A 21400-nucleotide genomic window follows, 5' to 3' on the forward strand; every position below is an offset into this window, starting at 1 on the left:
TTGGGTAGGGCTTCTGTCCCAGAAATTGTATGTGAATGATATTCAGTGCCCTGAACACCAACCTGGCCATTTCTCATCACTACTCCTCACTGTCCCTAAAAGCCATCCCACCAGCTGCCATGTTGTTTGCCCTACAGTTTTACCAAACAAATCCAACTTTTATGGAAAGCTATCCTCAGAAAGTCTTTGGACATTCAAGGACACTGCAAGGGATAAGCCTGTAACGACAAAGAGGGCTCAGCTGAGCTCTCACCGAGGTGACCTTGCGATAGATCTGAGCAGCATTCTGGCATTCCGAGTAGGGGTACTCTGAAGTTGCCATCTCCAGCATGCACATGCCAAAGGCATAAACATCGACTGCTTCATCGTATTTCTCTTCATACATCTCTGGAGCCATGAATTCTGGGGTCCCTGGGAGAGGGGGAAGGAATGGGTTTTTATCAGAAACTAAGACCCTTAGGCAAAATCCACTCACCTCCAGTCATTAGATCCTCACCCATCCCACATAAATCCACTAGGATACCCCTTTAAGCACAATGGTTAGCACCCCATAACAGTGACCCAGTCCATATTATTGCTAGTGTGCACCAGAGATAAATAAGCCACAATGACTGGATTTGCTTGACACACCAAACCACTGGCAGGGTGCCTTAATATGCCATGTGAAACCTCCCAGCCTCCCTTGAGGTCGAGGACCCCTCCCCCCCCCCACACACCATAGCTTAGTGCGTCTGAACCCAGATGATGTGCTAAGCCATGATCCAGCCAAAAGACGCAAGATGGCAAGAGCAGCAAAGAAGGGCTGCCACCCTGCACCTCCTCCTCCTCAAGTTCCACCGAGGGCACACACAGCTGGGGAAGGGACCGGGAGGCTTGGCTTCCTGCAGGAGAAGCAGTTGAGTGGGCCTTTTCCACCCAACCCCCACTTGCAGTCTTTTCACCAGTTGGGTCGGGGTGCTGATTCTGTCTGTCGGTGCCCCATGCATTCAGGGCACTGACAGGCACACCTGCCCCCCATCTGAACCCAGCTAGGGAGAAGTCCTCTAATCGGGTTGGGGGGTGCTGCCTGATAGCACCAATGCCCTCCTCCCCACACTCCGCTGTGGCACACCCTGGATGGGCAACAGGGAAAAGAGGGCTGCCCTCCTGCTTGTCTCAGTGCTCCAACATGGTGTCCCCTTGGATACCACCTGATGGATTGCGGAGGAAGGGGGAAGTGGTGCCAGAGGACTCCCACCAGGCACAACTGGGCTCCTCCAGCAACTTTAAGCCCAGGGTGGCCACATCGCTCATGAGCTGCAGTAGCCTTTTGGCAGTAAGTTCAGGTTCACACTTCTTGCCGCAACTAACCGTCTCAGCTTGAATATTCCCAATGGTGGCCAGTGCACAGCACAACCTACTGTGGCTTATTTAAGCATTTATTTATTTAAGCCACAGTGGCTTAAACATTTATTATTTAAGCCACAGTGGGTGTTGGCAGTCATGCAAACTGGCCAATAACAAGGACAGGCTTCTGAGGTTCTCCTGGACACACTTCCAAGGAGAGTTTTGACCAGGAAGAATCTGAACCCCTTGAAAAGGCATGCCTAAAAGATTGCCTCTTCCACAACAATTTCCCAAGGTTCAGCAGAAGAAAAGCAGTAAGATCAGGAAGACAGGCATTCCCGGCAGCTGCTCCTCACTTATGGAACTCCTGATCTTTGGAGGCCCCACAACAATTCCAAGCATATTTCAGCTGTGCTGCAAGAGAGTTTGATTTAACAGCTATTTTGTAGCTTGGAGTACATTCACCATACTTTTTCATCCTATTTTTGTCTTTTTCTTGTATGTATGTGTGTTTGCACATGTGTGCATGCGCACATGTATACACTGTTCTAATTCCTGTTACCCAAGGTGGCTCTTAAGGACAGAAGAAACATGACTGAAATTAGGCATCCTCCAGAGTCTACCTGCACGTTCTGCCATCCCTCACCTCCCATTACATACCTATGACACTCTTGGCAAAGGATGCACACTTGAGTGTGGCCAAGCCAAGGTCCCCAATTTTGACTGAGCCAGTGGGACCTGTGATGAAAACATTGTCGCATTTTAGGTCACGATGGATAATTGGAGGGGAACGTGTGTGCAGAAAATGCAGCCCTCGCAGGATCTGTCTGCTCCAGCGCTGAAGGACCTTCAATTTCATCTCCTTGAAACGTTTCAGATATCTGTTAAAAGATGGTAACATCAAATTAAAGGCCACTGCATCATAACAGTTGGATGCAGGTTCCACCCTTTCAGAATGGTGAAAAACTAGTTTTGACTCTTATATTATTCTGAGCAAGATCTCTTTGCTATTGTTAGCATCATAAGTAATCCAATAACTCAACTGTTGGTCCTAAAGCAGCCAAAAAAGTACCATCCATTGGAGCAGCTGTATTTGGGGATCTCAAAATTTTGCAGAAGCACAAAGGCCTTGGGAGGGAAAGAAACCTAAGAAGGAAACCTGCCCCAAACACCTAATGGGGACTGAGCATGTTCAGTGGCTACATAATGTAGGGGAGATACATCCAGGGGAAAATGGATGGGAAGAGAGCATCCTGAAGCGTGAGGAGCAGCAATTCACACTGCAGCATTTTGTTGCAGGTCCCACTTGCTTGCTCTTTTTCTAATATTCAGCCTGTTAAGTATTATTGCTTATGTAGCTAGAATAGCCCCTTGGAGGAGCCCCACAGGCTCCATGGGCCAGATTGGGACCTCAGGTTTTGCGCCCCTGCCCTGTGCCAGCACTGGGCACTATCAAGGGCTCTGAGAATCAATGCTGCCTGTCTGGAGCCTCCTCAGTAGCCAGAATCCCACTATGTACTCTCAAACTACAGCAGTGACAAAGCATTCAGAAGTCTGCTGTTAAGTTCTGGGAGCAACCGTCAACAGCCAAATATCTATCCACCCATCCATTTTTAACATTTGATGGAGATGGTGGGTCCACACCTTTAGCAAACAGCCAGTGTACTGTGTTTAATGCACTGGAAGAGAGCTATTGCAAGTCCCTGCTGTCAGAGTATGGGTGTAGTCTCCCCTCTTTGTGTCCTCACCCCTCCCTCCATTTGGCTCCCTGGCAAAAGAGTCTTTCCCTGCTTAGGTGAGTCTTGAGCACCTGTCCTGAAAGAGCTGCAAGCACTCTCTGGAAGTGCTTGCATAAGAAGTTATGCAGCTGCTGTATTATGTGGGCCTTCCTTCCCTCCCTCCCTCCCTCCCTCCCTCCCTCCCTCCTTCCTTCCTTCCTTCCTTCCTTCCTTCCTTCCTTCCTTCCTTCCTTCCTTCCTTCCATTTGTGTATTGGCCTCAAAATAGTGCCTGTGAGTAGCACAAGGCGATTTGAACCACTGCTTGCAGAAATATCTGACTAATAATAGTAAGGTTGATGCTATTTGTCCCACTGGGCCTGAGGCATTAGGGGCACTTTCAACTGTGTGTTATGTACTGGGGCCAGGTCCTCACTGGCCTGAGATCATTAGTTTCCTGAATGTATTAGTCACATGTGGCTGAGCCCCTGATTCATAGACTTTGGGGGTGTTTCTATGGATGCTGACATGTGTCTCTCATTTTCCTGCCCTTATGGGTCCCTCTAAGCTGTATGTTTACCTCTCCTTGCCTGGACTAATCATGCATAGTAAACAGGGGCTGTTCTATCTGAGGTTTGAGGCCTACCACAAATTCCCTTGAACTTTGCCCATCTTGGCTATTTAAATCTGCCAGAGCTGGGTTGGCGATATGGACCACGGAGGTGGTTAATTTCTTTTTAAGAGATGGTGTGGTCTCCACTGCTATAGTGAGTCTTTTAATAAAGAAACCAAATTTTGACCCAAGAGTTTCGGATAATTAATGTTTGACACTGCCACTTATATTTGAAAGAAAAACAGTCTTGGGCCCTCAACCTAGCACTGCATTCCCGATTTGGACTGGGGAGCCACACTGGTTTATTACAACTTTGTGGGCAACTTGTAATTGATGAGGCATATTTTTGGCTGGAAAAAACTGTCCTTTTCCTTCACAATAGAAGTGATGGTGCTAACCACCATTTTTAAGAAGTGTCATTAAATTAACATGCAGTTTGACCCTCAATGTGGCTTGGAGTTTCCTGCTGCTTGAGATGGGAAGAAGCCAAATGAAGCACCCCTCCAAAAGATCCTCAGAGGCTCCACGTTCCTCCAGCCACCACAGTAACCTCCCCGCTGTTACGAGTCAGTGCTATGCTCACGTTTTGAGGGTGCCTGAGGTCATGAGTTCTGTGACCAGAACAATGCAGACCTGTCCTTTGACAGAAGACTTCCATGAGTCATAGAAGCGGACAATGTTTGGGTGCTGGAGCCCTTTCAGCATCACCACCTCTTCACTGAAGCGCTGCCGTTCCATCTTGGACAGCTTTCGTGTCTAAGAAGAAGGGGAAAAGAAGCATGAGAGGCACAAAATTGAACTGATTTTTTAAAAATTGAAATGTTCTCATTTTAACATTCCCACTTTTAATGTCAAAATGCAATTTAGAGAGATGCTTGCATTATTTACACAATTCTTGACTAAGTTAGCCTCCTAAACTGTACATATAGTTCCATTTTATGGAAGAGGGTCCTACATCAAATATATTTATCCAGAGTATTTAATTTCCAGCCAGAAAGGCTATATATTTCCCACAGGCTTATAATCTGAAAAGAACACAAGGAAACAATTGGGGTAGGGAAGATAAAGAGGAATTATTAATCTTTCATTGGGGCTGGTAGAATGGCCCTTCCTTATCTCTGTCAGCACAGCCTGCACTCATTAAGAATATTGTAAAATGTCGCAGTGACTGCTTTTCAGCTAGGACCTCCGCCCCACCCACCCTGGAAGTGAATTCTCTCCTCCTCGAGTTTGACTTAACTTCATGCTCCCATACCTTCTTTTGGCTATGGTGGGAAGGGAAGGAGGGTGGCTAGACATGCACATGGCAGGCATGTCGTGAGCGGAGCCGGCTGGAGCTGGGGATCACACTAGATGGTCTGGGAGGCCCCTTCTGCCTCACTCTGTTTCTCTGTTTCTAAACAAGAAAGGTAGCAGGCTGTCGTGAGGGGCAGCCCGGTATGTAAACATTCCACACATTCTAGAGCAATAAAACTAAAGTCCTTTAATGCTAATTGTCTACAAGATTTACAGTTCTATAGATAAGTTCCCTAATAGCGGTCCTTGCTAAGCAGCTGTCAGCCCTATAATGGCTTCTCTTCCTGAGCCCACGTGGGATCATTCTCCCAAGTCACGCCTTTCCTCCCTCTTACGCAGTCTACTTTGTAGCTGTTCAAATTGGGGTAAAATACGTCTGTTCTGGGCTCTTGAAAAATCCACGACACCTATTGTGTCTTCTGTTTCTGGCTCAGGGAGATCGGCGTGGGGGGGGGAGGCAGTTTGCTCTGCCTCCTTCTGAGTAGAACTTGCAGCTTCCTCTTTCTCATGACTCTGTATCTGATAAAGCTCCAGGCGTTTGCTCAACGTGCTGGACGTGCTGGGGCTTAGAGGAAGACGCAGTAGCTGGCTCAGCCGTCCCTGCATTGGGTTGTGGGGTCGACTCTTGGGCACTGGGTGCCAAGTGCAAGGTCTCCTCGTGAGTCACTGTTTCTGTCGGAGCTTCATGCATGACACAGGCTCCTACTGCACTGATTTGGGCCCCAGCATCCTTAGACCTGAAAAGACAACTACAGTTTCTATTTGGATTTTTTTTTTACTCTTGGCCTATTGCCCTTTGTGAATAAGCAGTTAAGTACCATGCAATAAGAAGCTGATGATAAAGCCTAATTTGTTACTGAGAGACTAGAGCTCCTTGCGCCGAGCACACACCCAGCAGTCATCCATGGGCCCATCTCTAGGTATTTTGGCATCAGAGGCAAGATGGTATTCTACTACTTTGGTGGTCACAGCTCCACTGCCACTGCTCATCTCTTGCCTCATCCCTGGTCTGTGCCCCTCTTTCCAAATACCCTGCTGCCAGCATCCCTTCCCCCAATTTGTCCTCTTTCTAACCAGCTGTTGTCCTCCTCCTGCTTGCCTGCCCCACAACTTGCCTCCTCCTCCCCGCTGCGTGTCGAGTCTTCTGGTTAAAGTCTTGGCAACACAGGCAGCCTTCAAAATCCCCTCACCTAAATGGCTCACTTGAAGGATTGACCCCTCATGCACAGTATTTCATGGCTCTCCAGAGAGCCCACTTGGTCTCTCATCTTGGAGATGCCTCAGAGTGAGCAATGAGGTGGGTGGTCATTCTCCGGGCAGCACAGATGGGTGGACAGTTGGCATAGTGGAGGAGCTGAAGAACTGCTGTCATTTTTGCTAGTTCTTTTGGGGCCCAACAGGCCACCCTGTTCACCCCCAAATAAGTTTTCCTTGTCATACCTGTGACAAACTGCAACATATTGGAAAGCTCCATACCTGTGCTGGCATTCTACAGTCATAAATGTTTTTGCTCATTGGATTAATTTACTTGGAAAATGGCTATTGTGAATTCAAGAAGAGGAGCTCTGCCTCTCTGTTGTTTCGCCAAATGCACACAGGTGCACCACCTGCTTGCCTGTGTAACTGTTTGATGCTTGTTACTGGACCTGAGACACTTCGGCAGTTGAGGTCCACCTGAATGCCAACATTTGCCTTATTTTTCTGCTCTTGAATAGCCTCCACCAACTTCTGCTGTGTTGTTGTTGTTAGTTGCGAAGTCGTGTCCGACCCATCGCAACCCCATGGACAACATTCCTTCAGGCCCTCCTGTCCTCCACCATCTCCCGGAGTCCACTTAAGCGCACAACAACTGCTTCAGTGACTCCATCTAGCCACCTCATCCTCCACCGTCCCCTTCTTTTGCCATCTATTGTTCCCAGCATTAGACTCTTCTCCGGGGAGTCCTTCCTTCTCATTAGGTGGCCAAAGTATTTGAGTTTCATCTTCACTATCTGGCCTTCTAAAGAACAGTCAGGGTTGATCTCCTCTAGGACTGACCGGTTTGATCGCCTTGCGGTCCAAGGGACTCGCAGGAGTCTCCTCCAGCACCACAATTCAAAGGCCTCAAACCTTTGCGCTCAGTCTTCCTTATGGTCCAGCTTTCACAGCCATACATTGCAACAGGGAAAACCATAGCCTTGACTATACACACTTTTGCTGGCAGGGTGATGTCTCTGCTTTTTAGTATGCTGTCTAGATTTGCCATAGCTTTCCTCCCCAGGAGCAAGCGTCTTTTAATTTCTTGGCTGCAGTCCCCGTCTGCAGTGATCTTGGAGCCCAGGAAAATAAAATCTGTCACTACCTCCATTTCTTCCCCATCTATTTGCTGGGAAGTGAGAGGATCGGATGCCATGATCTTAGTTTTCTTAATGTTGAGTTTCAAGCCAACTTTTGCGCTCTCCTCCTTCACCTGCATCAAAAGCCTCTTTAGTTCCTCTTCACTTTCTGCCATGAGAGTGGTATCATCTGCATATCTGAGGTTGTTGAATTTCTCTCAGCAATCTTAATTCCAACTGGTGATTCATCTAGCCCCTTGCCTTTCTCATGATGTGCTCTGCATATAAGTTAAATAGGCAGGGTGATAGTATACAGCCTTGCCGAAATCCTTTCTCAATTTTGAACCAATCAGTGGTTCCGTGCCCAGTTCTCACTGTTGCTTCTTGACCCGCATATAGGTTTCTCAAGAGACAAATAAGATGGTCTGGTACTCCCATCTCTTTAAGAACTTGCCACAATTTGTTGTGATCCACACAATCAAAGGCTTTAGCATAGTCAATGAAGCAGATGTTTTTCTGAAACTCCCTAGCTTTCTCCATGATCCAGCGTATGTTGGCAATTTGATCTCTAGTTCCTTTCCCTCTTTGAAATCCTGCCTGTACTTCTGGTAGTTCTTGGTCCACATGCTGCTGGAGCCTAGCTTGTAGGATTTGGAGCATCACTTTGCTAGCATGTGAAATGAGTGCAATGGTGCAGTAGTTTGAACATTCTTTGGCAGTGCCCTTCTTTGGCATCGGAATGTAAACTGACCTTTTTCAATCCCGTGGCCACTGCTGAGTTTTCCAAATTTGCTGGCATATTGAATGTAGCACTTTTACTGCATCGTCTTTTAGGATTTTGAATAGCTCAGCTGGAATACTGTCACCTCCACTAGCTTTGTTGTTGCTTAGACTTCCTAAGGCACATTTGACTTCACATTCCAAGATGTCTGGCTCGAGGTCAGTGACCACCCCATCGTGGTTATCAGGGACGTTAAGCTCTTTCTTGTCTAGTTCTTATGTGTAATCTTGCCACCTCTTCTTAATCTCTTCTGCCTCTGTTAGGTCCCTGCCATTTTGGCCCTTTATCATGCCTATCTTTGCATGAAATGTTCCCTTCATATCTCCAATTTTCTTGGAATGATCTCTGGTCCTCCCTATTCTATTGTTTTCTTCTATTTCTTTGCACTGTTCATTTAAGAAGGCATTCTTATCTCTTCTAGTTGTTCTCTGGAATTCTGCATTAAATTGTTTGTATCTTTCTCTTTCTCCCTTGCCTTTTGCTTCCCTTCAGCTATTTGTAAAGCTTCCTCAGACAGCCATTTTGCTTTCTTGCATTTCTTTTTCTTTGGGATGGTTTTAGTTGCTGCCTCTTGTACAATGTTGTGAACCTCTGTCCATAGTTCTTCAGGCACTCTGTCTATCAGATCTAATTCCTTAAATCTATTTGTCACCTCTACTGTATATTCATCAGGGATATGATTTAGGTCATACCTGACTGGCCTAGTGCTTTTCCCTACTTTCTTCAACTTAAGCCTAAATTTTGCAACGAGAAGCTCATGATCTGAGCCACAGTCAGCTCCTGGTCTAGTTTTTACTGACTGTATGGAGGTTCTCCATCTTTGGCTGCAGAGCACATAGTCAATCTGATTTTTGTGTTGACCGTCTGGTGATGTCCATGTGTAGAGTCGTCTCTTGGGTTGTTGGAAAAGAGTGTTTGCTATGACCATTGTATTCTCTTGACAAAATTCTACTAGCCTGTGCCCTGATTCATTTTGTACTCCAAGACCAAAATGTTGCCTGTTATTCCGGTTATCTTTTGGCTTCCTACTTTAGCATTCCAATCCCCCATGATGATAAGGACATCATTTTTTGGAGTTAATTCTAGAAGGTGTTGTAGGCCTTCATAGAACTGGTCAACTTCAGCCTCTTCAGCACCAGTGGTTGGGGCATAGACATGGACTATTGTGATGTTGAATGGTTTGCCTTGGATTCGAACTGAGATCTTTCTGTCATTTTGGAGATTGTATCCCAGTACTGCTTTTCCTACTCTTTTATTGACTATGAAGGCTACTCCAATTCTTCTGAGGGATTCTTGCCCGCAGTAGTATACCTGATGGTCATCTGAATTAAATTCACCCATTCCTGTCCATTTTAGTTCACTGATTCCTAAAATGTTGATGTTCAGTCTTGTCATCTCTTGTTTGACCACATCCAGCTTGCCTTGATTCATGGAGCTTACATTCCAGGTTCCTATGGAATATAGATCTTTGCAGCATCGGACTCTCCTTTCCCCACCAGATACATCTACAACTGAGTGTCCTTTCGGCTTTGACCCAGTCGCTTCATTCTTTCTGGCGCTACTAGTACTAGCCCTCCGCTCTTCCCCAGTAGCATATTGGACACCTTCTGACCTGAGGGGCTCATCTTCCGGCGTCATATCTCTTTGCCTTTTGGTACTGTCCATGGGGTTTTCATGGCAAAGATACTGGAGTGGGTTGCCATTTCCTTCTCCAGTAGATCACATTTTGTCAGAGCTCTCTGCTATGACCTGTCCATCTTGGGTGACCCTGCACGGCATAGCTCATAGCTTCATTGAGCTACACAAGCCCCTTCGCCACAACAAGGCAGTGATCCATGAAGGAGTACAACTTCTGCTGTAGCTAACTAGATTAGGAGGGCCTCATTTAAGTATAAAAGGTAAAGGTTTCCCCTTGACATTAAGTCCAGTCATGCCTGACTCTAGGGGGTGGTGCTCATCTCCGTTTCCTAGCTGAGGGAGCCAGCGTTTGTTCTCAGGCAGTCTCCGTGGTCATGTGGCTGGCATGACTAAACACCAAAGTGCACAGAACACTGTTACCTGCCCACCAAAGTGGTACCTTTTTATCTACGTTGTGCAGATTCGAACCGGCAACCTTTCGATCTACCAGCCCAGCAGCACAGCGGTTTAAACCACTGCACCACCTGCAGTCCCCCATTTAAGTATAAGCATATGTGAATCAAGACAAAGCTTTTTCTATTGCATGGACCAAAGCAACCATTTCTTCTCATTCATTAAACATAAATGAAGGTTGGCAGTTAGAAGAATTAGTCTACTGGTCTACACATGAGGAATAATGAAATGGTAGCACACTGAATTGCTTAGGATGGGCTGCTCAGTTTCAGGCTGCAGGTGCAGTACTGCATTTTTAATACTTGCCAATATTAAATCCTCCTACAAATAGAAAACCAGAGTAGGTGACAATAGCCTTTTCTCCCTAATGGGCTAGTCTCTGTTTGCAAGAAGGTGTTTTACATGGAAGAATATTGATCCCCCACCTGTAGTACAAAGTGGTACAATTCCTTCCACCTCCAAATTCTACCATCTCATTTGCTGCAAGCTTTAGATTGACTAGATGGGGAAGACAATTCTCATTCATTCTCTAGCAACCTGCACTAAAGCCAGAGCCTCTTACAAGGAAGTGCATTGGGCAGCACACAAATCCGGCCTGCTGAAATCTGGCAGTGACTTGTTTGAACAGCACCAGTCCAAAGTCACAGGCTGGTCCCTGGGGGAACACTTGTTAGAAATATAAAAACCAGGAAAATATATGCTGGCCGTCAGATCCAGTCATTGCATGATTTTCCATTGCCTTTTTGTCAACATCTCCACATGTATTGCCCCTGGCACCTGCAATTAACCCAGGTTCCTGGTTGTGGACTAAGGTAACTGGAGTGGGACTTGACGTTGTTCAAAGGTCAGTGCTATGAACATCAGTGGCTGAAGATTGAATGCAGCCTTTCTCAGGCAAAGAGCAACACAGAACCACAGAAAGTCCTTCCTAGATCTCTCCATTGCTGCTATGAATATTAGAATGCCAGCATGCAGCTCCCCCAAAGGTGTGCTGCTCCACAGCAGAGATCAAGGCCAAGCCGTGCTCACCCGGACTCAGGGAAAGGCTTCATTTTGCAGCTGAGGGGAAGAAGTTGTTCAGTGGGGGTCTGGCACAGGCTCCTAAGCTGGGGCTTCTGTGTTCATGATGCAGTTACAAAAGGAGAGCCGCTCAGAAGACCTGCCTGGCGCAGAATGTCAGTAGTTTTTGTCCAGACAGCCAGCAGAGCCCAGTCTTTCTGTGGGGCACGGGCTCTTTAATTCTTGCTTAGGGTGGTATTGCTGGTCTCCCTCCGAAATGGGTGTGCGGTGGGTGGGTTGAGCCAGCCAGGCAAGCTGCAGCTTTTAGTGAAGGGCAATGGCAAGGATCCAATTCTCTCTCTTGCCAAACCAGAACTGGACCCCAATTGGACAGGTGCCAAAACCACGGCTGCCGTCATATTCACTGCTCCATCCAGTCACTGCTGGAAGAGGAGCTGGCTGTGAAAAGAAACTCCTCTCTGCGTGTGTGTGTGTGTGTGTGTGTGTGTGAGAGAGAGAGAGAGAGAGAGAGAGAATAAAAATTGCAGAAACCAACACATCCCCCTTCCACATCCCAAATGAGCTCAGCTGGAAAAGAAACGGGAAGGAAAACAGACTGAACATGTTAGAAAGCGGCCGTTTTGCCAGGGAGGCAGCCTGCGGTGGCACAGTGCCCACCTCCTGGTCGGGCTACAGCGTCTCCATGTGCCTGTGGGAACCGCCCTACCTCCTCATTGGCCAGGACGTCTGTGGTGGAGCCGGAGGGTGATCATATTTTTACACTTTGGGATGTTTATTAAGTTTTGCTCCACATGCAGCTGTGTGCTGTCAGCCACTGTGAAAGCATCATTGTAGAAGCAAGGGAAGAAACAACTTCATAAATGAAGCCATATTTCCAGCAGAAAGGGCCCTGTGTGCTGTAGATGGCAGGGTAGTAGTATAGGAGCAAACATGCAGTAGAAAAGTTGTCGCATGAGCCCAGTGACACGTGCCACAAACCAAAGAGGTCTCCTTCTTCCAAAAGGTCTTCTGTATCTCTGGTGTGACACAAAGTCACAGCTTGCTATGGCAAAGCCTGATCCTATATCCACAGATTGCTGTGGATTAGGAATATTTTACAACTCAAGAACAAATAATTTCCTTCAGAAAAGAAATGCCAGGACTGAGGCCAGCCTGGAAACATCCTCCAACCTGGGAACTTTTAATTCTAATTCTAATTCAAGAGGCATACACAGTGCTGAGTTTTTTAAAGAAACTAAAAAAGAAAAAAAAACCTATTCTTTACACCGTAGCCAAACAGACTTGCCAGCATCCATTAGTTTAGAGCAGGGGTGGGCAACATGTGGCCCTCAATAAATGTTTGACTGTAAGTCCCATCATACCTCATCTTTGTAATCTGGAGGGCCATGGGCTGCCATTCCTGGGTTAGGAATGCAGATATCTTCCATAAGAACCAGGTTCCTGAGTCTAGGAAGTCTTCCTATCTTAGAGCGGCCTAAGCACTGAAAGGACTAAGGTTTGGATTACTCCAGCCTTTCAATCACAAATAGCTCCTATCTTGAAGAAAAAGTGGACTGAGCTTTGGGAATTCACAGCCTCCCTTCAAGCTGTCCAATGCTTCTCAATTAGTCCCACTGCATTTATGGCACAGGCCACACAAAGCCACAGGCAGGAAGGTAATGTGGCTCTTACAGAATTCAGTTTCCTGCTGCTCAGACTGAGCCTAAACCTAACCCTTGGCTCTCCTATGAATCGATGAACAGGCCTGCCTTATCTCACCAACCCCCTATCTTGGTCTCATTTGTATCCAAGCCAGATTTACAGCAGCACATTTCTTCTCTGGGCTGCTCTGGTGTCCACAGAGAGAAGTCAAAGAAACATAGAGACATTCCCTTTCTTCGGAGACCTCCTCTGGCTTTTTTTCATCAATACTTGCAGGAAAAAAGTCATCTTCTGTAAATATTTGTCTTCCCCAGACTGTACTTACCACCTCTTTGTCCCCTCTGTCCTCCCCACACTCAAAAGAAGACCATCTATAAAATTTACTTGAAACTTCACATCTTTATGCTAGAAATAGACGAAGGCAAAACTTAGAGACTGCATACCAACAGCCCAGGTTTGTGGTTTGTTAACCACAGATGTTTTAAAAGGCAACATAATGAACAACCACAGAGAAAAATAGGGCAGAGCTATTTTTTGTAAAGTGAACAAGTGACAAACCCCCCCACAAATCTTGTGTTTGTGCAAGAGGCCAATGCCCAGCAAAGTACTGCTTAAAATGACTGTGGAAAGCTTGACAAATGTTCTTTATTTTTAGCTGGCCTCCCCAAAAGTTTCTGGAAATAGGCAATGTCACTAAAGACGGAAGAAGAACCAGAGGAATGGTAATTCTGGGACATCAGTCTTTCTTTATGATTGCTTTTCACCTATTCCCTATTCTTGGATACCCTGAGAACCCTGCATGGAAGGGCAGTCTAATACAGCCATGTTTTCATTCACTCATGAAATAAAATAGAAGTGGTCAACCAATAGTTTTATTGGCAAATCAGACCCTCTGTGAGAGTAGATTTAACTTGGTCCTGCTAGTTAACTGTCTTTTTAACTTGTCTCTCCATCTCTCTCCCCTTTGTTTATTAATAAAAGCATTTTTATCCCATCCTTCACCGGGGTCTCAAGAAGGCAAGATCCAGCAGATCCACAGGGACTTTTCAGCATCACCTTCCTGGAAGTAGACCCTTCCATGCCCCAAACTAGCTCTTACCACTACCATGTGTGCAGAGAACTGCTTTGCACTTATACCAACTTCTCTAGAGCCCAACCTCCATCCTCATTTTCCTGCTACTCCATGGTACAGATGTTGCTTTGCCTGTAAAAGTGCTCACATTCAATTACTGGTAAGTCCAGTTAAAGGAATTTTCCACTTTAAGTAGCAAAGGCCTCTTCCACCAGAGCTTTCTGCGGAGCTACTGCCACATATAAGAGACACTGCTGGGCTCAACAGACTGGCTGTCTTGTGCAATGGAAGATAGATTTAAATGTTTCTCCAGAAGTCCTTTCAGACAATGCAGAGAGATGGAGAAAAGAAAGAAGTGAGTGGCACAGAGGGCTTGGTGCCATGCCAAGCAATGCCAGCAAGCCTCATGGGGGCCACAGGCTGGGCTGCTCATCATCCAAAACTGCGAACTAATGGCCCTTGGCCATAAGAAGAAAGCATCAACTGTTGTATCTAAATACGTCAAAAGTGTCTTTTTCCTCAACTACTATCCGCACATGCATATCTTAGAGGAAAAGAACAGGTTTCAAGGTTAGAGCATATAGCCTTCAGACAGGGTTCAGCCCCCGCACCTATCTTTTTTCCTTCTTTTTTGTTTTCTTTCTTTTTCTTTTTTCACTGCATACTACCTATCTTGAAACTTTCCTAGGGAGACAACCTTTTTTTCCTATTTTCAGAAGCTCCCTCCAATCAAAGGTTAATTTCTTGCCTATATCTAGAGCAGCCTTCCCCAGCCTGGTGGACTTCAGAGGCATCTGGATTGCAACTCCTAGCATTCCCATTCAGCAGCATCATTGACTGCGAGGGAATTCTCGGTGTTACAGTCCAAAGGTGTCTGGTAGGCACAAGGTTGGAGAAGGCTGATCTAGAGATACAGGAAATTTAAGGCAGTCCCTATGGATGCAGCTTCTTAAGGAGTTTTCTCAAGATTCTAGTCTCTGTCACAGAGAGATTAAGTTTTAGGGCTCTCCTCCCTCACACACATCAAGGCCCCCAGTATGAGTGACGTAGTCCTGAAGCAGCAAGGATAAGATGTAAGGCAGGATTCAGGATCCAAGCAGGCCAGGCAACTATTATTCCCAGACTGTCACCTTCTGTTCCTATCCTCTACCCAGTTAGGAAACTGCCTACTCCAGCAACTCCAGGAGAACATACCCTATTTGCAAACAAGGACTTAGACCCTGTTCAGACCATATACCTCAGGGGGTGAGGTGAACTTTGGACAGCAATGAATCCCAACTCAAGATGTGGAGGAAGGTTCATTGCCCTCTAACCCCAAACCTCCCTGCATAGTTGCTACCCCTTGGTTGAAAATGAAGGTTTAAGGATATGTAGAAGGTAAAGATTAAATATTGCCAGCCACACTTTTGGGCTGCTTGAAAAAGGAATTGTGCGTTTTTGGGGCAAGACAAACTATTCCTTACTCTTTGGTTTGGCAGAAATAAGCCAAGATGGAAGAGGGGCAGGAAGAACAACTGGACTTTAGAATCCCAAACTTTTAAAATATAGAGACACAGAAACAGAGTGAGTCAGAAGGGGGTTTTCCGGGCCATCTAGTCTGACTCCTGGCTCCAGATGGCTCCACTCATGACATGCCTACCATGAGCATGTCCAAAGTAAAAGGAAAACTAATGCAATAGGAAACCAGCTGCATAGCAAAGATGGCAAAAATGCAGACAAGAAACTGAAAGAGGATCTGTGTCCCATCTCATATATATAACAAACAGGCTGAAGGGATATGAGTACAGCTGGATGAATAATAACACCCAGAAATTAAGAACTTTAACACAGTTCTTGATTGAGAAAGGAGAAATCAAATGCACAGATATAAAATGGGGGATACCTGATTTGGCAAAAAGTATATATGAAAAGGGCTTGGTGTTGTAGTCAGTCACAAACTGCATATAAGACAGCAGGGCAACATGGCTGCAAAAAAGGGTGAATGTAATTTTAGGTTGCATCAATAGAAGTTTAGCCTACAAATCATGGGAAGTAATAGTTCCAATTTACTCTGCACTGGTCAGACCTCACCTCAAATATTGTATCCAATTCAAGAAAGAGTCATATAAACTGGAATAAGTTCAGAAAGGGGCAACAAAGAAATTTGCAGGGCTAGAAACTAAGTTCCGCAAAGAAAGGTTGAAGAAGCGTGGTACATTTAGCCTTGAGTTGAGAAGACTGAGGGGAGAATGCAGTACTTTTCAAGTAACTGAAAGGTTAACACAGAGAAGAGAGCAGCAGTCTGTTATCCATCATCTGAAGCAGTAGGACTCGAAATAATGAGCATAAGTTACAGTCAGGCAAATTTCAGCTGAACATTGGAGAAAGTTAATGGTCATAGCAGTTACACAATGGGATCAACTTCCTAGACAGGTGATGGTTTTGCCATCACTGCAGGTATTCTAGTGGGGACTAGATCGACTTTTGTCAGCAGTGCTTCAAATGGGGCTTCTGCACTTAGCAGGGGACTGGAGTTCATGGCCTAAATGGATCCTTCCAAGTCCAGGGAAGCTGCCAGAGCCTATTGAACCGCAATCATCCCTACTCACCTTAGGAACCAGAGAACAAACCTTCTAACATTACTAATATATTTTCAAAATGCCAACGTATGTGTTGCTTCATTGATTTTGACTCAGTCACACAGTTGTCATGATTGACCTTTCCCATGACTGAGCAAAGACTTGCTGAAAATGGAACAAACACATGTATTCTTCCATACTCTCCTCAGATTTTCAAATACACACACATAAACCAAAAAGTTGCTATTCTTTGCCACCTGCCAACTTGCTGCCCATTCACTCTGCAGTGCTATTAGTAGAACTATTTGAAAAGCAACAGTCAGAAACATTCCACCTACTGAAGGAAACAGTGTCAGTAAAAGCATGTAGGCAAGTACTACAGTTTCTGTGGATGAAAGCAAAGGTCAGTTTCTTTGGGACAAACCTGACACCCAACCTGGATACGGGAAAGGTGTGTGTGGTTGTTTTTTTTTTTAAGCTGAGGGCAGGGAGGTGGTCCTAGACAGGCAGAATGATTGAATGGTGAACAGTGGAGTGTGAACATGTCTCGGAAGGTAAATGGAAAATGGGCAAGGTGCCAAATTGGCTAAGGGAGCTGAGGACCCAGAACCTGGGGAAGGAAAAGTGGAGACAGAGGTCTGAAGGAAAGAGGGAGCATGAAATGTAGGTGAAGAAAGAAGGGGGAATTTTGGTGAGGGATGGAGCTGAGGTAAAACTCTTTTCAGGACAGAAGGCTATCTTCTGTTATCAAGAATGAGGAGGCAAAAATTTGGGGTTTAGGAGAATGTGAACCATGGAGCCAAAGGGACAGCAAAGAGTGAGGGAGAGAGAAGAAAAAGGCCAAACTGTTTGCCCTGGTTTCTGCTTGCCAATCTAATCTTCAGCCACAGGTCTCTAGCTGATTAGAATATTTAATAAATATAAAGTGCTTGAACAGAGTGGCATGTTTTCAAGAGCAAAACATTATTTTAATCATGCTTCACCAACGTTGTGTTCTGCAGAGATGTTGGAATACAACTTCCATCATTCTCAGTTAGTATGACCATTACTAGAAGAGCACATGGTTGGGAAATATTGATTGAAAGTACTGTTTTGTTTTTTAAAGCCACTGTGAAAACCTGCAGGATTGAAAATGACATGTTAGGGTTAGTTGTTCTAGTGACTTCAAGAACAGAATATATAAAATGCATTTTTAAAAAGTTCAGTTCAAAGGATTTAGGTTGGTGCCCCAGCACAGAAGCTTTCAAAGCACAGCTTTCAATTAACCAAAATGATCTTTCAAACTTAGGTGAAAAAATGGTTTAAAGTCTTAGACACAAGCTCCGTACAGAGCAGAAACAAACAAATAAAAATGCCTATTACCCGAGCAAGCAAAACCTGGCATTTCTTTAACCTGAGTTGGTCTCTAACAGGTATTTTACTCTTGCTCTCAGAGGAAAGATTTTATAACGTAATCCTAACAATTCAAAAACAAAACAGAAGAGTTATGCCATTTTCAAAAATACATGAATCTGTGAGCTTTTCCCACAACTATTCTAACTATTAGTGCACAGACATCTGCCCAATCCTTGAGGAAGATGGGAAACTGCCTGCCATACACCTTTCCAGCATGTGACCGAGCTCACTGTGCCAAGCAAGTCACATGGAGCCTGCTGAACCGAACGCCTGTGGCAAAGAAGCCAGCAGAAATGCTGTGGCCGGCCTGGCACCTTCCTTCTCCCCTGCCCCCCATGCCATTAGCATGCCCTGTAGGGACTAGCCAGACACAGGGCAAGGCATGGTGGTTGCCATCTCTTCAGGCTGCCCTTCTGCACCAATGCATGGGCAAGAGAAGCTGTGCCAGGAAATGCCCTTAATCAAATGCATCCCACAAAGACCACAGAAATGCAGCTAGCTACCTATTTGGTTTCAAAGCATACCAAGTACTCTCATTTGTGCCACAAATAGTGCGTGTGGCTCTCGATTTTGCCGCAAATACTGTGTGCCAATGTGAACTCAGTCACTATCACATCTGGAGGGAGTAGCAAAATATGACTCCTTCCTGTTGCACTTTATTCATACAACAGATTCAACACCCCCCCATTTAAACTCTTCCATCAGAGAGGGGCTTACAACCACTCATACCAATTCATAGAATCATAAAATCATAGAATAATAGAGTTGGAAGGGGCCATGAAGGCCATCAAGTCCAACCCTCTGCTGTTTCAGGACACCAAGTTACACCATCCCACTCAGATGGCTGTCCAGTTTCTTTCTGAATCTCTCTAGTCTGGGAGAGCCCACCACCTCTCTAGGCGGCTGGTTCCACGGTTGTATTGCTCTGACAGTGGGGAAACTTTTCCTGATGTCCAGCCTGAATGTGGGTTGTTGCAACTTTATTCCATGTCCTACATCCTGGCATTAGCAAGAAGAGATCTTGACCTTCGTCTTTGTGACAGCCTTTGAGGTACTTATAGAGGGATATCCTGTCCCCCTCAGTCTTCTCTTCTCAAGGCTGAGCATGCCCAGTTCCCTCAGTCTCTCCTCACAGGGCAGTGTTTCCAAACCCTGGATCATTTTTGTTGCCCTCCTTTGGACCCTTTCTAATTTTCCTGCATCTTTCTTAAATCTTGGTGCCCAGAACTGGACACAGTATTCCAGATGAGTTCTGACTAGTGAGGAGTATAGGGGAACTACTACTACTTGTGATGTGGAAGAAATATTTCTGTTAATGCATCCCAAAATAGCATTTGCCCTTTCAGTGGCTACATCTCATGGTTGGCTCATGTTTAGCCTGTTGTCCACCATTACTCCAAGATCTTTTTCTTTTTCACCCATGCATTCCCCATCTTGTATTGATGCATTTGGTTTCTTTTTCCTAGGTAGAGAACTTGGTGCTTGTTCTTATTGAATCCCATTCTGTTGCTTTCAGTCCAGTGTTCAAGTTTATCAAGATCACCCTGGATCTTCATTCTGTCTTCTAGCGTGTTTGCTATTCCATCCAGTTTTGTATCATCTCCACATTGGATTATCTTTGAAATGCTAAAGCACCACCTTATGCCCATGTATACAATTATACAATACTTCCAGAATGGCCCCAGAGAGAAAAGGCACAGGGAGAGACCGCTACACCCCAAGGGACTGTCACCCAGCAATAGTCCCCAGACAGAAATAAAAAACAGCAGGGCGAGAGCAGCTCCTATCTCTCTCAGAGGGCCGTAAGTAAAGCCCACCCAATGAGCTCCTGTCAGGAAGGCCTGTGGCCTCCTTGGGGAGGCCTCCTTCCCCCATCCAGCCAAGCAGACACACTCAGTGCTGCCACTCCGCTCCTGTGCCAGACCTGAATCTTCCCCCAGCCATGAGCAGCACCCCCCGTAGATGCTTCACCTGATGTCTTTCTTGGTTGCTTCTACGGGGGTCTCTTGCAACCCCCTCCCATTCTCAGAACACCCCTCTAGAGACCAACTTGCCACTGCCTTGTTGAAAACTTTGGATTTTGAGCCAATCTTTTTTCTTATATTTGCTGGGAAGAATGAAGCAGGAATGAATTTTTGGAAACTTGCAAGCACAACTTTTAAAACTAAATCCAATGTTATGTTCAGAAAAAGCCACCTTTTGCCTGTTTATGTAAATTACCTAATAAGCACATAAAAGAAAGGGGCAGAACAACCAGACTCAGGGAACAAGGCTCAGCACAAATGTGTGGCAGTTCATTAACAGATATAAGCAAAAGAAAACAAGGAGGATGTTAACCAATCTAATTGTAATCAAAGCGTAAGCTGACACTGAAGTGACTTTCCTGTTTTTGAAAGGTGGTCCTGTACATACAACCTGTGTGTGCGTTTCCCACCAGCAAAAGGCATCACAGTGAGACACCAGCGCTGCCCGAACTTCCACTCAACCACTTCCCCAAACCTCCTGTCGCGTTGCCCAGCCGGGTTCTTTTGCACCTCTTATTTGCCCCCCTCTTCCAGCTCTTCCGTAGCCCAAGAATACCTCGCGTTTCCCCCTTTGCCCCCCCTCCCCCGTCTCAGAGGATCGTCTTCCAGGGTGTCACTCCCCCCGAGAGAGGGTCTGGCGTCCCGGGACTCCCTGTGCCTGCAAAACACTTCTTCCTCCCCTATGATCCCTGCCGGCAGTTCATTCTGCGTGTGCTCAGAGGCACTCTCTCCACCCATGCAATTTGTTCTTTGCTTATCAACAACACCGCGATGCCAGGCTTGGCGCACCGAAAGCTCTTGTGCGCCCCCTCGACCTCGGTCCCGCCCCCGCCTCCCAGGATCGCGGCTGAACTACCCACCTGCAGCTCGCACCAGGCCACCTCCACGGTGGTCTCGGTGTCCAGCCCTTTGTACACCGTCTTGAAGGAGCCGCGGCCGATCTCGATGTCAAACTTGAGGAAGCGCCCGTCGGGAGACGTGGCCACGGCGCGCGTCTCCGCCTCTTCGTTCTCCTCTTGCTCCCAGTGGTCGCGCTCGTGGCGGGTCTCCGCGGGCGAGAGCGGCCACGGCTGCGCCGCGGCGGCCTCGGGGAGGCTTTCCCGGCCGGCGGAGCCCGCGGCCGGCGGAGCCGCGCGGAGCCGCGGGGGGCTCCCCAGCGCCACGGCCGGCCGCGCCGCTTCCAGCTCTGGGGGGCCGGCCGCGGGCGCCGCCACCGGGGAGCCTCCGTCGCCGCCGAAGCCCCTCAGTCCCAGCTCGGCAGAGCTCCGGCGACTGATCTTGTAGGCTGATCCGCGGCGGCCGGAGGGTCGGCGCGTCCGGGGGCACCCAGCCTGGGCAGCCGCCGCCGCCGCCTCCACCTCCACGCCGCGGCCAGCCGGGTCCGCCCCCTCGCGCTGGGCCATGAGCGCCCCGGAGCCGGGGCCCGGATCGGGCGCCCGCAGCGTCAGCATCGGGCGGCCCGGCGCGACCAGCCACCCGGGACAGGGCGCGAGCGCGACTCCCGGCGCCCGCCGCCGAGCAGCAGCGGCGGCGTGCGCTCTTACAGGCGAG

The 21400-nt window shown here is 46.9% G+C and overlaps 1 protein-coding gene across 4 annotated transcripts in view; it reads right to left on the reverse strand.

Annotated features, from left to right (window-relative positions):
• WNK4 (WNK lysine deficient protein kinase 4) overlaps positions 1-20839 on the reverse strand; it is a 51748-nt gene extending 30909 nt beyond the window's left edge. For all 4 annotated transcript variants that reach the window (XM_044418674.1, XM_044418672.1, XM_044418673.1 and 1 more), the window contains exons 1-4: positions 20710-20839; positions 4240-4412; positions 1987-2207; positions 254-411 (exon numbers count right to left, since the gene is read on the reverse strand). In XM_044418674.1, coding sequence (XP_044274609.1) covers positions 254-411; positions 1987-2207; positions 4240-4394 — 534 coding nt within the window. In that variant the 5' untranslated portion in view covers positions 4395-4412; positions 20710-20839. The remainder of the gene's footprint in view (positions 1-253; positions 412-1986; positions 2208-4239; positions 4413-20709) is intronic.
• Positions 20840-21400: the final 561 nt, after the last annotated feature.

The sequence above is a fragment of the Varanus komodoensis genome, unplaced genomic scaffold, assembly GCF_004798865.1.
Source record: "Varanus komodoensis strain SLA01 unplaced genomic scaffold, ASM479886v1 scaffold92, whole genome shotgun sequence".
Lineage (NCBI taxonomy): Eukaryota > Metazoa > Chordata > Lepidosauria > Squamata > Varanidae > Varanus > Varanus komodoensis.